Source organism: Strix uralensis, chromosome 4, assembly GCF_047716275.1.
Source record: "Strix uralensis isolate ZFMK-TIS-50842 chromosome 4, bStrUra1, whole genome shotgun sequence".
Classification (NCBI taxonomy): domain Eukaryota; kingdom Metazoa; phylum Chordata; class Aves; order Strigiformes; family Strigidae; genus Strix; species Strix uralensis.
In genome coordinates this window covers 71235706-71250698 of record NC_133975.1, presented here as the reverse complement: position 1 = coordinate 71250698, position 14993 = coordinate 71235706, and the positions used below count along the sequence as shown (strand labels likewise).

The window sequence follows — 14993 nt, the reverse complement described above, 5'->3', positions numbered from 1 at the left end:
ATGGAATCATCAACAAAATGCTATCTGTAGCAAGCAAGCCAGCAGTGGAGATACAGTTGTATGTGGTACCTGACCAGGAAGATTTCGTGGGCAAGACTCAAGTTTGATGCGATCCCAAGACACCAGCTCTGTGCATCTAAACCGCTCTTGCCAGCAGCCTGACTGCAGGACGCCTGCAAGAACCACAGGCTGCCTTTTCTACCAGGCACCAGTCTTGTCACATTACCAGAAGGGTTGGATAGAATAGACAGAAGTGCCCGGGACACACCAAGTCTGTCCAAATGCAGCTGTTCGTAGGTTAAATAAGTGCAGGTTATAACTTCTGTTCCTCTCCTTCCCTCCCTATCACACTGTGATTCCTGGTCTATCTGCTACCTCAGACTAAATGAGCTTCTGAAACTAAACACTATGAATATTCAAGTCTATTTGGTCTCAGGTCTCCTATGAAAAAAGGAGCTGTCATACTGCTAGGCTATGTCTACTCTGATTTGCAAAAAATACTTGACCATTAGTTGTAATTATTAATAGTATTACATAAAGTAACTTAAAAGTTTAGTTAACTCAAGCATGAAAATACCAGGGTCTTCTCCACAAAGACATTTCTCAGATATTATAAACCACAGCCAACTACCAGAGTTTTACTTTCAATGTTTCTTTCCATCAAGAGTTCCTTTCTCCTTGTCCTATATTGTTCTTTCAACTGCTAATTGTTTTTTTACTAAAATAGCACTCTAAACCAAAGGGACAAGACATCTTCAGTAATTAGACCATTAGTTAAAAAAAAAAAAAAAAGGCTGTTCTTCCTTATTAACATTTCCCTCAATATAAAAAGGTCTAAGTGATTAAACTAATACACAAACCACTTCTCCTAAGACTATTATACTGGTATATTACAATCCCTTTCTTACAGTCTTACCACATGTTAATTTACATAATATTACATTTTATAGTAGTATTATAATGTGAAAAGTCTGGTTTTACTGTAAAAGATGTTTTTGCCACTTTTCAGCCATTTTCATAAATTGTCACCTCTTAACAAAAAAAGAAAATGCCAACGACAGAAATACACAGTCTAAGAGTGTGAATGAAGCACATTGCCCATTTTAACACAGCTCAAACGCAGGAAAGCTTGGAAAATATGGAAGACAGCAGATGCAGATCCCATGTACTGCCAGAAGTTCATCAAAAGCAACACAGCAGGAAACTTAAAATCAATTTTATTTTGAGAGTAACGACAGCAGTGAAAGAGGAAATACTTTCTATGCACTCCCAATTTTCCAATTATTTTTTTTTCCTGTCCAAAACTGAATTGGCCTCCCCAAAGTGATACAAATAGAGCAAGATGTGAAAAAAAAAATAAAATTGTTTAGTGGTTCAGGAATAGAAGTGGGAAGGAAAGCATTTAGAGATACATAAATAGTAGCTCATGGAAAGAGCTATTTATTCTGCCCACCCTCCTCAATAGGCACAGGCAGGTCAGCAAGACTGGAACGCGCACCGTGAGCTAGTTACTTCAGCCTCTCAAGCTGACTGTACCACCAACGGGGGCTCAAAGGAAGCCACTGCTTTGTAAAGAGCTCACATAACATAACCAGCTGTAAAACTTAGGAGCCTGACAGTAACTTCTGTGTCCAACACAATCGTTTGCCACTGCCTGACCATACCCTCAGCGGGGCACATTGTCAGGCAAAGGCTGCATCTCATTTCAGCAGCTCAGCACTTCACCATGGAGGTCAGCCAGCCACAGCGCGAGGTGGCCTGGCTACGATGGCAAACTCTACTTACCCTCCGCTGCTCGAGCTGGTATGTGTTTTGTACCCTGAAATACAGAATACGATGGTGCTTTCACATGAAGTGCATTCCCCTCTCTGACAGCACAGAGTGCATAGGTCTCGAAACACTATATATGCTTTTCCCTAAGCCTGTAGAAATACACTGGAGGAACTACATTACTGTAAAGTGTCAATGCACAGGGCAGATTTAACAATTGTTTACTTCTGCCTTCCTAATAGCGTTTACCTATACTGACTTAGAATAATTAATAATTTTGTTTTAATCTAAACCACTATCTTAAACAGAATGACAAAGAGTCTTTGAGCTAAGCCTTCTTCAAGATGGACAATTTGACTCAACTTCTACAGCTGTAGGAAACAGAGAAATATCTACAGGAAAAGTTTAGGAGCTGACAGAATGGCCAAACCCTCCTGTCAAACACCCACTGACTGCCATGTCATCCTCATCACCTTTGCCATACTCCACTTTCTGGAGGAAAACTATGATGTCTCACACTAAGTGGAAGTGGAGGGAGAGAAAAAAATAGCACCAGAACCCCATGTGGTAGCTAACCATCTTCCTCAGTCCTTTCCTTCCAATTCTTTTAGTGTGCATCTTTACTGTGTCTGCATATTCCATTAAACACTTCTCTTTCGCACTTGTTCTGATGTCTCTGAACTCACTACACTGGTATAAAACTTTTTGCCTGTTCAGTGTGGGTTTTTTCCACAGAGGAAAGTTCTCTTCTGTATCATCATGTGTTGTCACTAGTTCTTTGATTTCCTTTTTAAGAATAATATGAAAATATATAGATGACAAACAGCTTATAGTTTTAGATTATCAAAGCATCACAGGCCATAGCAAACCCAACACAACAGCCAAGCAAAGCAGTAGCTTTCCTTATGCCAGTCCTAAGATGATCACAGGTTAGGTGATAACAAACAGGTGCTGAAGCCAGCAGCAGAACAGATTTAGATTTAAGACCAACATATATTTTTCTTAATAGGGATGAATTCCATGATCAGTGTTCACTGCACAGCCATGCAAAAAAGACAACAGTACTGCTTCTTTTAGCTGCATTCTCAGCTTAAAGTGCACATGAAACTACCTCGGCAGAAAATGGGAGAGGAAGGTACCTAGTGAGGCCGCGTAACCCACCCTCAGCAGGAACTGTTACACCTTGCTGGACTTAGTTGATGGAGGTGGCAAAACCTTAGAAACCCCACCACAGGCCATTTGCAAAAGCAAATTAGATAATAGCAATGAATGATAATGAGATCATCATCATCATTAGAAAGTATTTTCTAATATCTAACCTAAACTTCCACTTTGAGCCTGCTGACTTAGTCACAGCTCTCCAAACTTGATCTGCTTTAATCTGCTTTTTCTAGCACAAATTTTTTTTCTTGGGTTTTGGAGGATTTAGTTGCAAAAAGTGATGGAGGTGTTGAGATGTCTGTTTGCAATATAATATGACACTTTTCAAGGTGGGTTTTTGATGTTTGCACCAATTAGTCAGTCTGTTACAAATTTCATCAAGTCACTTAGCTTGTTTTAATATATGCATTGCATTACCTGCAGAAATTTCTCAAAGTTAAGACACTCAGCTTAATTTTTAAGCCAAAGCAGCATGAGAGGGTAGGTTCTAAACATTCAAACATTCCCAGTTTCCAGTGAACTGGGTCAGTTGTTGAATCTACCAAGTAAATTAGGGCACGTTTTCTGCATACATGCCATCCTTCAGCCATCAGGAGCTGTAGGGATGGTAACAGCATAAAAAGAAAATACTTAGCGGAAGCAGGAGAAAAAGCTAATAGTTTGAGTATCTTAATCCTATTTTGTTTTAATCTTGTTTGTTTTCAGTATTAATTGTAGAAATTTCCTTTGTCGTCATGTTGGAAGAGTACGATTCTGTACACATCCACAGAATGTTATTTGAAAACATATAAAGGCATATTATAGACGGCAGTATTTGGCTGATGCAAAGCCAGTTAAGGTCCAGACAAATGATGTACAAGTTCATTTCCAAACATCATAATTCATTCTCTGGATATCGTTCCTTAGGAGGTATAGAATAGGTATAAACATTTTACATAAACTCATGCACACAATTGTCCAAGGATAGTATACGTTATTTATTTTTCGTTGAGTAATTAATGTCTGTGAAAGACTTTGAAATTTAACAGTTTTGTCCCAATTATCTGTTGAATATGTAACATTGTAAGCATTGAATAAGATAATGCAGAAAATTCTGTCTATGATGTTCATACCACAGCAATGAAGATTGTTAATATATTATGCACATAAATGTCTTGCTGGTTAAAGTGTAATAAAATGAGAAGGCTAGGGTCAAATCATTTCATGCAAGCACACTTTCTTTTGTTTGACTTTCATTGACCATTCAGTTTTTTAAAGCTGCATAACCTCACTTTTATGTGGAATGCACAGAGGTAAAAGGATCAGCACTCTGTCTTCAAAAGATAATATGATTTCTACTACATCAAATACTGCACAGCTTTTGCCCATTTTTAAAAAATATTTTCCAAGCCATACGTGAATCGGCTCTACAGAAGTCAACACCTTAAAACTTGCATTTATCCTAGAAATTTAGTGCTGTCAAAGCCTGTGTACACCTGTAGTACCTGAGTGAAGGAAAATAAAAGTTGAATGCCGGATATTAATCACAGAGCAGAACACACACTCCCCCAAAAAAATCTGCAGTGAGATAGAAAACCAGTACTTTTCTCCATAAATAAAATAGTTTCAAAGATCCAACATTTAAAACCTTCAGAGTGGTAAAAATGCCAACTGCCTAAACACACGAAGTAAAATTAAGTCACAGAAACACAAACAACATTATTTTGCTTCTTTTTCTTAAAATAAATAATAGAATAACATGGAAACAAAAAAACCCAAAACTTACTCATCGTTTTGAAGACCAACATATCTTGGACTTGGAACCAGCATGACTCTAACATTTTCCAGTTTTCCTTTCACGATGTGCATAAACTGGTCAAGGTGGCTTGAAGGTGGTTTTGTGGTATATGTCAGAAAAGCATCATCAAAGTTAATACAAAGTGTTTGTGGCTGATAATGATTCCCAAATGCCAAGCGACCCTAAATCAAAAAGAAACCCCAATTATTCGTTATACACTGCTCTTTTACATATATATATATGTATATATTTACCTATAATAATGTAGTTTAACCAGCCATATGCAAATAAAGACAGTGGACAAAAATCCTGGCCATAATCTATGCATATATAAAAATACTACCTTGTACATTAAACTCTCAATATTCTATCTGCTGTCACCTCAATAACAGTTTTCCTGGGTTTTTTGGGAAGCAACATCAACTTTTAAGGAATGTGTCCAAATATCCCTATTAAAAAATGCCGGGAAGAAAAAAGAACAAAAAACAACCCCAAACAACTCACAGAAACCCAACACACCACACATTGTACAACACCCATTACCTAGATTAATTAATGGGTGATATTCCTGAATTCATTACGACTCTAAGACGTAAGTATTTCCCAAAACAGAGAACATAACCATGCTTCCATCAGCACCAGCAGGATTTGTGACTGCTGGTGGTGTCATTTTAAAACTTTTTAAAATCATGAAGGAGAACAAAAACCCAAAAAGACTGTATAAGAAAAATGAACGGCAAGCCTGATTTTTAAGCATGTACTGCTAAATATTTTCATTATCAGGGTCTTTTCACTTACCGTGCTCACATTGACTTTAATGACTGGAATAAGCGATCTCCATGATGAAGAAGGGTCTTGAGATTCTGTTTTTACTTTAACACTATGGGAAAAAAATAGGTTTTATTCTTTTGTGTTTTCTGCAGAAAAACTAACCAACCTTTTCTTCTAGGGGTTTTCAGTGCACAGCTCTCAGGGAACACTCATTCTCAAAGGGGTCTCTCCTGTAAGGGACCTGCTAGCAGTCTACTGCAACTCCTCCAGAGCCTGGAAGAACAGCAGGAAGCGTACACAACTACACCTTGGGTGCTGGTATACGGAGCTGACACAGGCAGAAAAGGAGCGTGCTGTGTTTAACACAGAGCAACAGTTAAATAAATCTTCCTCAGGGTAACTTGGTCTGTTCTAAATATTCTTAAACCAATCCTTTTAGGTCTTTGGTGTGGGAGTTTTCATTTCCCAAGGCACATGCTCCCCAAAGGCAGAAGTCCTTCCTGCACCTGTCACTAAGGGTACAAGAGGAAAACATGAAGACCCTGGCTTGGAGGCACAGCCCTTACCCAAACTCAGGACTGCCACAGCATCCAGCAGCTGCCCACTATGTAATTCAGTAACATGTACTGGCCTGGCCAGCAGCAGTGGAAGACTCAAGTCTTATTTGATCTTCCCTGCTCCTGCCAATAAATCAGTCTGCTGTGATTCTGCCCAAAGAGAGGCTTATTGTTGAATACCTGACTCTGCTACACATAAGCCATGTGGTAGAACTCCTTATAGACATACACCATGTTTTCTAGGGTATGCCAAAACAAGGAATAAAATAAGAAAATAAGTTTGTGTAGCTATACACAAACACACACCCCTAAAAAGACAACATGTGAAATCAGCCCAAGTTTAAAGCTCAAAACCCAGAAAGTCCTCTCAACACCACACAGATCCTCACATTTTGTCTATTCAATGCCTTGAGCAGCTATTACTTCTACGGAGCAATACCATTATTATTCTGCAAGCATAATCCTCTTCAACACATGCTGCCTCTCCACATTGTGCTTCAAATAGATTTTTCAACCTGTCTCTGATCATTAAACAAAGAGTGTTTGGTTTGGTTGGTTGTGTTTTTTAACTATTATGGTAGGAAGTCTGAGGAAAGGAGAAAGATTTAGACTGTCAGGCTTGTCAGTGCAATTTCTCTCTCAGCTGTGCTTCAACCATTTGGCCTCCAGAGCATATGTTAACAAAACATTACCCAATTAGTTCAGCACTTTGCAGAACAAAGCATCAACAAAAGAGCAAAACGAATAATAATTTACCTTTCAAGATTGGTATGTGTTCTCTGCCTCCCGTTTACTTGTGCTTTTTCATCATCTTTCTTTGCTGGAATTATTGTGGGATCCAAACCAAATAGCTCTTGAAGTTGTCCATAAAGCTCAGAACGGTTGTACACATGAAATTCAAAGTCATTCACCATAATATACAGTCGTGTTTCTGCCTTTGGATCTAAACAAATAGTAGGAAAAGAATTTCTAAATCTATTCCAACATCCCTTGCAATATTTACAGTTTTTCAAATATGCACATGCTGCAAAAACAATCTACGCAGTAATGAACAGCTGCTGAAGTACATACTGAAAAAGCAGTAAAAATCTCCACAAAATAATTACAACTGTTCCAAGCAAATCAGTAAAATTTGGCAAATAAGACAGTTGCACACAAAATATAAAACCTGAAAGGCATTTCACCCTTAGGTCACAACCCAAAAATAAATCCAGGCAGGACCTGCACAAAATGGTAAATGAGGTTCATTCAGTCTCATATATAAAAACAAACATAAATCAGTCTTGATGCACAGCACAGAAGCCTCAGTGACAACTGCTTTTTAGCACAGATATCAGTACTTGAGATCAATTCAGTCTCAAAACCCAAATGGTTTTCTACCCAAGCTCTATGGTACAGCAGTCCTGAACTGCGAAAAAGCTTTCTTTTACAGAGAAACAAAAAACATCAATATGCAGAACTAACAAGAAGCGTACTCATTTTGCACAACTGGTCAATATTTTCACAAATTTAAAATGTTAACTGTAATATCAGCTTGACTCTGACACTTAAAAACTAGTTTATCCGCTGATTGCATACAGAGCTGCTGGTGACATACTTTGACATACTTTTGCCTTAGATAGTATGACCTAATTATGGAGTTAATGTGAGGAAAAAGCTTGCACAATTTCCCCCTAATTACCCAGTTGAAAGAGTGCCCGTTACACATTCACTCGAGAGACCTGAGCCGCTCTGAAACCTGATCTGATCTTTCTAAGTCAAACAGACTTTAGGAAGCTGAAGCATCAACGGTTATTACAGCAGTCCCCAATCTGCAACTCAGGGGGTTGAAACTGAAGGCAACAGTTCCCACAGACACTAAAAATTAAAAAGTCAGAGTGAACACAGCTGCTGTTGTGGTCAGGGTCAAGAGAAGAAATGCAGCTGCCCAAGAGCCAAAGTTTAGAGATACCCACTTTATTACATGCACCCTCTTTTCTAACAAACTCATCTGTCCCTTGATGTTACACATCTATACAACACTCTGTCCCAACAACACCAACCCACCTTTTATCCCTCACACCTAAATTACCACAAATTTCCATATCATTATAAAAAAAAGTAGATGTATAATAAGTCTTCAAAAAGCACTGACATCACAGTTTTCTTGAACAGGAGACAAAGAAAAGTTAATGAGCCAGTTTCAGTTCCTTCCTGTTTTCATGAAAGCACTATCAAATCTGTTTGTTGGTAATGTTAACTTGCATCAATAAGATACAGGCAAAGGATGACATGGACAAAGACTGGGATACGCAAGTGTTCACTTGAGAGATCTCAGTATCATCAAGAACACAAATAAATGTAATTTTTCAATTCCTGGAGGCAAGCATTAGACTTCATTAACTAAATGACATAATATGTAGTAATTCATTTCTTCAAAGGGGATTTAAAGAGACAACTATCTCTTTTCCTAATAACGAAAATAAGATTTGACCTCCACACACCAATTTGGTTGCCTAAGACACTTCTGGAAAAAAAAAAAAAGAAAAAAAGGCAAGGAAAAATAGACAAGCGCATCTGAATATCCTATTTTTCAATGATTCAAAGAAGCATATATGTAGGTCATGTAAAACTAAATACCAGGTTGATAGCAAAATACTTAAGTTTTATCAACATTTGTTGGAATCAAGGTGACTAATGTAGCCAAGGTTTTGACATTTGCTTCCTACAGAGTTTAATCAAGATGTATTATTTATTTATTATTTATTCAAATGGTTGTATCACACCTACCCAAACAATTCAACATAAATATACCCACTAAATAAAACCTAACAGGATCATGAAAAAAGTCACTCCTGACAATAAAAAGGAGAGGAATTGGTTCTCAAAACTGTATTCCCCCTCCAAATAGTACCTCACAAACTACACTATGTAGCTTTACAATACGAAAACTGACAACCTGCTGTGGCACCTAAACCAAGACATCTGGGTGTTCCCCATTCACAACATAATCCTCCAACTTCTGTTCCTAAACCACTTTCATTTCTCAAGTATGCACAAAACCTACTTTCTCAAGTCCCAGTACAGTTTAACTTAATGCTCAAGGCAGGAAGACAACTCACATACTTGGCTTTTTCTATTAAGTTCTTTCAACACTGGTATGACATGCCTAGTACATACATAGTGCCATGATGAAAAACAAGACTGCACTTGCTAAGTTGAATTGAGGAACTTTCAAAGAAACACATCAGGAAATGCAACTTCGTGACAGGTTATCAATAATCATTTTCCAAACTTTTTGGGTTCAAACTTCCTCTTATGCAAGGAACTGTGATTAAATCTTTATGAGAAGCATCCTTAAATTACAGTGCAACCGAAGTCTTACAGCAACATTTACTTTCAATTCAGTGGGCAGGCAGACAATGCATCAATTTTGGTAGGTTAGTTTTCCTCTTCTCAGAAGAACGGTAACAAAATAATTCTCTTTGCTTTAGAACGAACGTGGATAAAAAAAAAACCAAACCCAAACCAAAATACAAAGCTTTTTCATTTTTCCTTTTTCTGACACAAAGGTTTAACAGTAATACTTCCTAGCATCCATTACAGTAATCTACCCTTTGATCATAAACATATATTGACTACCAGAAGTTCAATGTGAAGAGTACACCATAAAGCATTTTGCAAAGCACATACACCAGAGTGAAGGAAACTCTTCTCTGAGTTTGCCCTCTTTTTCCTAATAACCTTCACTCTTCTCTGACAAATCTCCGATCCTGCTCCTCACTCAGTTTTAATTTCTTTGTGTATCCTCCTAAGACTTGCAAAGTCAATGGATCTCTGCAGGTCAGCAATGACTGGCAGGCACTGCCACATTCTCCATCTCCTCAAGAAGAAGGCTGAGAAGCCACAGGATTAGAAAGCAGTTATCAGGGAAAAATATTCCCAATAACACATAAATATATTCCATGGGCATGTGGAACAACACTGGATTTTTCTTTCCAACAGGAGTAACAACCTGGAAGCTGAAGTTACATAAAGATTGAATATGTAAAACCTAGCATTAAAAACAATTTTACTTTGGCATAACTTATTGAACATGTAAAGTACTCGTCATCACTCAGTCGTTTTAAAAGGTCACTTATTTCACTTCCAGGGAAAACTTTACAACTTGTATGACTGGGCTGGATGAATATTGAAGCCCTTTCTGGTTCTGAAACCTCTGAATATATGAATGAATTACTAGTCACGCTCCTCCCACAAGTTCAGTGGAGAATATATGAGTCTGCATTACCTTCAGCACATTCCTTCAGGAGTCAGAGACACACACAAGCTTCATACACACTTGAACAAAGATAGCTTTTAAAAAATTTAAGATGCCCCCATGCTGAAGTTCAGCTCCTTGCATACAATTGCAATGGTGCTTAACATCAATAATCTTACCACTGAAAACTAGATTGAGTACAGCCCTTCACCAAAGAGGTGATGTCAAGGACACCTGAAATGGGAGTTCCCCTACTAAGATCTCCAAGTATTTCAGGATCCTTCACTAGCCTCCCGTTTGTGTACAAAAAACCCCTCCTCTAATACTTGAAATATCTCTCAGAAAAAAAGATAGAATGAGGTCACATTATTTCTACACTAACAAGACTTTAAGTTTATCACCACTATGAAAAACAAAATCCCACTCACGTCACATTTCACATTACTGTTAGGAGTATGCTGCACTTCAGTTACAAAACTTAAGACCAAAAAAAGCACAACATTCAGAAACTAATAGTTATTGCTTATACATAAGTCTTCATAAGATTTTTTTTTTCCAAACAAAAATATTAAAATATTTAAGGCTTGTGTTTTTATAAGAATCTGTTGGGATTTTTAAATTGGTAATAGCCCTGATTCAGCCTATGTGTTTTTCCTACAGGAAAATCTCAGCTCTGCTTTGGTTTTTTGTTTTATGAAGGATCTGAAACAAAGGTATGCACCCGTAATGTCTACCTACAGCAGGTTTTCCAAATGTTTAAGACGCAATTTACCAGAAGCCTTTGCTATTTGGTCAGGTACAGGTATTTCTGTTGCAATCAGATTAAAAAGTATTGGGAAGTGTATACTACAATAGACTAAGAATCATCGAAGATTTTATTTTTCCTTTAAGGTTAAAAAAAGCATCTCTGCTAAATAATCAAAATGTCAAGGGAGCAAGGTTATTTTTCCTAGGAAAATGAGTAATTATTTAAAGGAGTATTTTATTCATATTACTTTGTTGTCAGACCTATACACCTTTGACCTCCTTGGTTACTTGGATTATTTGTCCACTAATTATGCAGTCTTAAATGCCAGCAGAGAAGGTTAAAGCCTTGAAGTATTGCCACACAAAAATATCACCATAAAAGACAAACACACCTATCTTTATTGCATTAGGTTCAATTCATTTTTTCATTCTGTGAGCCACTAGAGAAATATGTTTTAACTAGCAGATGAGGAAGACTGTGAAAATCTGTTGGACAATAACCTGTGGTTGGAAAAAAATCTAATTAACTCTAAGACTAGGTTCCACTTTTTGAATTAGTCTTCTTATGGTATAAAGAACTTGCATTGTGTCATATCACCTCAGAGGCTTAGTAATGCCTCAATAAAAAGAAGAGAGCAACTCTTCCTAATTCATATCACTATATTGAATGGTGTCTCCTATTTACTTGCATAACACGTATGCAGTACTCCTACCACTGCTGAGTTGGTACTGGCAAAGCAACAGCTGTACAAGCTTGCTGACAAGTCTAAGAGGCTTCACGCCATCAGAGACCACTTCCAAAGGGGACAGGGGAAAAAAAAAAGCCCTCCAAAGTTCAATAACCCTCTCAGTTAGTGCCCTCCTTAACTGTAGACAGCTGCCATTTCTGGACCTCCTTGAATTAGCAATGGAGCCGTGATGCTTCAACAGTCAAGAGAGGCAGGACCTGAGACTCATTCAACCAGATTCTAATCCTATAAATGACTAAGCACACATCACAAGGCTACTTATGTTTTGTCGCAGTGTTTTCTGCAGATACAACTAATCTCTGGCATCTGGTGTTAATCGTCCTTCTTCAGCCACAGATAAGGAAGAAAAAAAAATTAATCTTTCACACTTCCCCACTTCTATGGCCACAGATGTCATCAAGACACCAGCTTATCAAATACTAAAGAACATCCCCTACAATAACACTTTTACTAAAATACTGGCAGCACAACACTGAAACTTGATAACTAAAAATCACTTCCAGAACGTAAGAAGCCTCTATTTATCATCATTATAAACTTCAATAGAGGAAGACTACTATTAAGGTAAATGGTTTGTCTTAAGAAGGGTTCAAGTCCCCAATAATAAATCCTGTATTTATTTCATTGCGTTGTTCTAGTCTACTAACACAGATCAATCACTTAAAAGAACCCATACCTTCTGATGATTCAACGTACTTCAGGTACATATTAACAAATCAAATACACACCTGAGATTGTTCAAAGGAAGTATTTTTCTGTAGGCTACCTGTAAACTCAAACTTTGAAACCTTTTTGAGAAACCTACCGTGCTGTTTCTGCTTAGGGTTGTACATCTTCCACCAGCGAAATATGATAAATCCATCTTGAATTCTAAATAAAATAAATGAGATAAGACAGATGTTAAGAGAGTGACAATGCAAAATCCTATGTGCACCTGCATCACATGTTGCCTTATACAGTGCAGAGATCTGCAGTTGCACTAGTGTACAGCAATATTAACACACGAAGCATTACAACATAAAGCATGCAGTATAATATTATACTATTATTACTGCATTAGCTGAAACTCATATAAAACCCCATATCCACTGCCTCCTCAAGGCTTTCCAAATTTAACAGTAAGAATCAAAATTACAAACTATTTGCTAGTATGCAGTTCACAACACAAATTATTCTCAATTCCAGTAAATAAATGCAAACTACTTGGCCAAAATTAATCTTCCAGACTTAAGAGCAGGAGCATGACAGAGAGAAAGATATTAATGATAAAATAGTTCTCCTTCAAACTCTAAAGTGTTTTCTTTCTCAAATATTAAGGACAACTAGAATCTTACCCGGTACTCACTTCCAACTTATAATGCTCAAACAGCAAATGAGCTAACGGTATCTAAGAATGTCAGTTTATTTTTAACATTCATAAACATATTTACTGCTCATTTGTAAGACAATATTTTGATATGTGTTATTTAGACATATACATTTACTGTATTTGAAATTGCTGTTTAGAAGAGTGACCCCCTTGGAAATCTGTACCTGATAGACATGTCTTCTGTGATGAAATAGATTTCACGAACCATGATTTTTCCAGACAGCACAGAGAATGAAAAGGAACCTAGTATGAAAAAAAAGTGTTTATCAGACATTAGCCTAAAGTTGTTGATGCTTTATTTTCTGAACAGGAGGAATATAGTATTCAACTATCTGAAATGGATTTACTGGGTATCTTGAGTTTATCCTCTGAAAACACACTGACTTTCAGAGGAGAAGGGAAGTCAGAGATTCTGAAGATACATGACAAAAAGTATGCATCTCTAAAAGGTGCATACCCAAGAATACAACTAACCCCGAGACACACTAGTCACTCAGAAACATTCAGGTGTCTTGCAAAGCTTGCAAAAAGAGTTAGGAAAGCTGTTTTGAACATTTGTAAGTATCAAGACATTGTATGCAAGACTGTAATTAGAGCAATAAAGATTCCTGACAAAATAATTTTTCAAATTTTAAACGGCTAGAAAGTTTTCAGTCCAATTATTATGACAAATTGTGTTTACAGCAGGAAGGATTAATAAGCATGAAAAGACCAGCAGGTAATGCAATAGCCCATATTTTTCCTAAGGCTTTTCACTTCATCCACAAAAAGTTACACAAACCATGATTTGTTCTAAAAAAAAAAGAAAAATCAACATTAATCGATTGAAGCCAAGCTGTAAATTATGGGATTTAATTAATGCTATGTTCTTCTTGCTGATTAAGTTTATAAAGAACACCACATATTTCACCAGCCATGTCCAGCTGTCTTTACTTAACAATTTCACAGAGAAATTTTAATAAAAGCCCATAGATCAGGTGTAGCAGCCAATAACTATTTCATCTATATTGCTGTGCAAAAAGTTGGATTTGAAGATGGCTTGGGTTACAGTTCTTAAATTCTTGAGGATATAAGCAAATTATTTCAGGGATCTCTTTGGCAGGCAGGTATGGGTGGGTTGGTTATTTTTAAGTTTTCACTACTTTTATGATCAACAGTTGCAGAAGTAGTCCAGAACTAAAGTCATCATCATTCTGAGAAGCAGACAGCAGAAGGCATGGAAGAATAAATGAAAGAAAATTAAAAGTACAGTGACAGTGAGGTTGTGGGATACAGCCCTCTGTGACTCAGCATCAGATATTTTTGTAATGTGGGTGAGTGCCCAAGTGATTTGTACTGACCTGTTTTATTCAAAAATGTTTTAAAATATGAAGAAAAAAAAAAAGTTAATGGATTTTGATGCAAATGTTCTAGCCAGTAGAAATTCTACATATCACAGTCCTAGTATGGATTAACATTATTAGTTGTTCTGACAGCTTATTTAGAAAGCAAGGACGCTGCTGTAACAGGGAGTCAAGGCTTAAGACTCTACTGTGCCCCTCTGAGCCCACTCCAGCAGTTGCTACCCACTCTTCAGATGCTGTATAACCAGCCTCAAAGGTGCGGGGGAGTGAGAAGTCACACCCCTTAACACCAAATTATGAGGCAAATTCAGAACTGGCTCAGCCAGGTTCCATGGAAGACCAAGGTCAATCTTCTCCTTTTAGGGCACTAACCATTATGATTACAGGGCTTTGAAAAAGGGGTAATGGAAAAAAATACAGATTTTAAGTACACAAAGTATACAGACTAAACAGGAAAAAGTAAACTCAAAATCAAAAAACCTGTCAAGTGAACTTTAATATAAAATAAC

At 37.2% G+C, this 14993-nt stretch overlaps 1 protein-coding gene across 11 annotated transcripts in view; it reads right to left on the bottom strand.

Moving 5' to 3' along the window:
• Positions 1 to 14993, bottom strand: part of BLTP1 (bridge-like lipid transfer protein family member 1) — a 124104-nt gene that overhangs the window by 97211 nt on the left and 11900 nt on the right. For all 11 annotated transcript variants that reach the window (XM_074867245.1, XM_074867247.1, XM_074867254.1 and 8 more), the window contains exons 4-8: positions 13306 to 13384; positions 12578 to 12642; positions 6793 to 6979; positions 5507 to 5588; positions 4697 to 4890 (exon numbers count right to left, since the gene is read on the bottom strand). In XM_074867245.1, coding sequence (XP_074723346.1) covers positions 4697 to 4890; positions 5507 to 5588; positions 6793 to 6979; positions 12578 to 12642; positions 13306 to 13384 — 607 coding nt within the window. The remainder of the gene's footprint in view (positions 1 to 4696; positions 4891 to 5506; positions 5589 to 6792; positions 6980 to 12577; positions 12643 to 13305; positions 13385 to 14993) is intronic.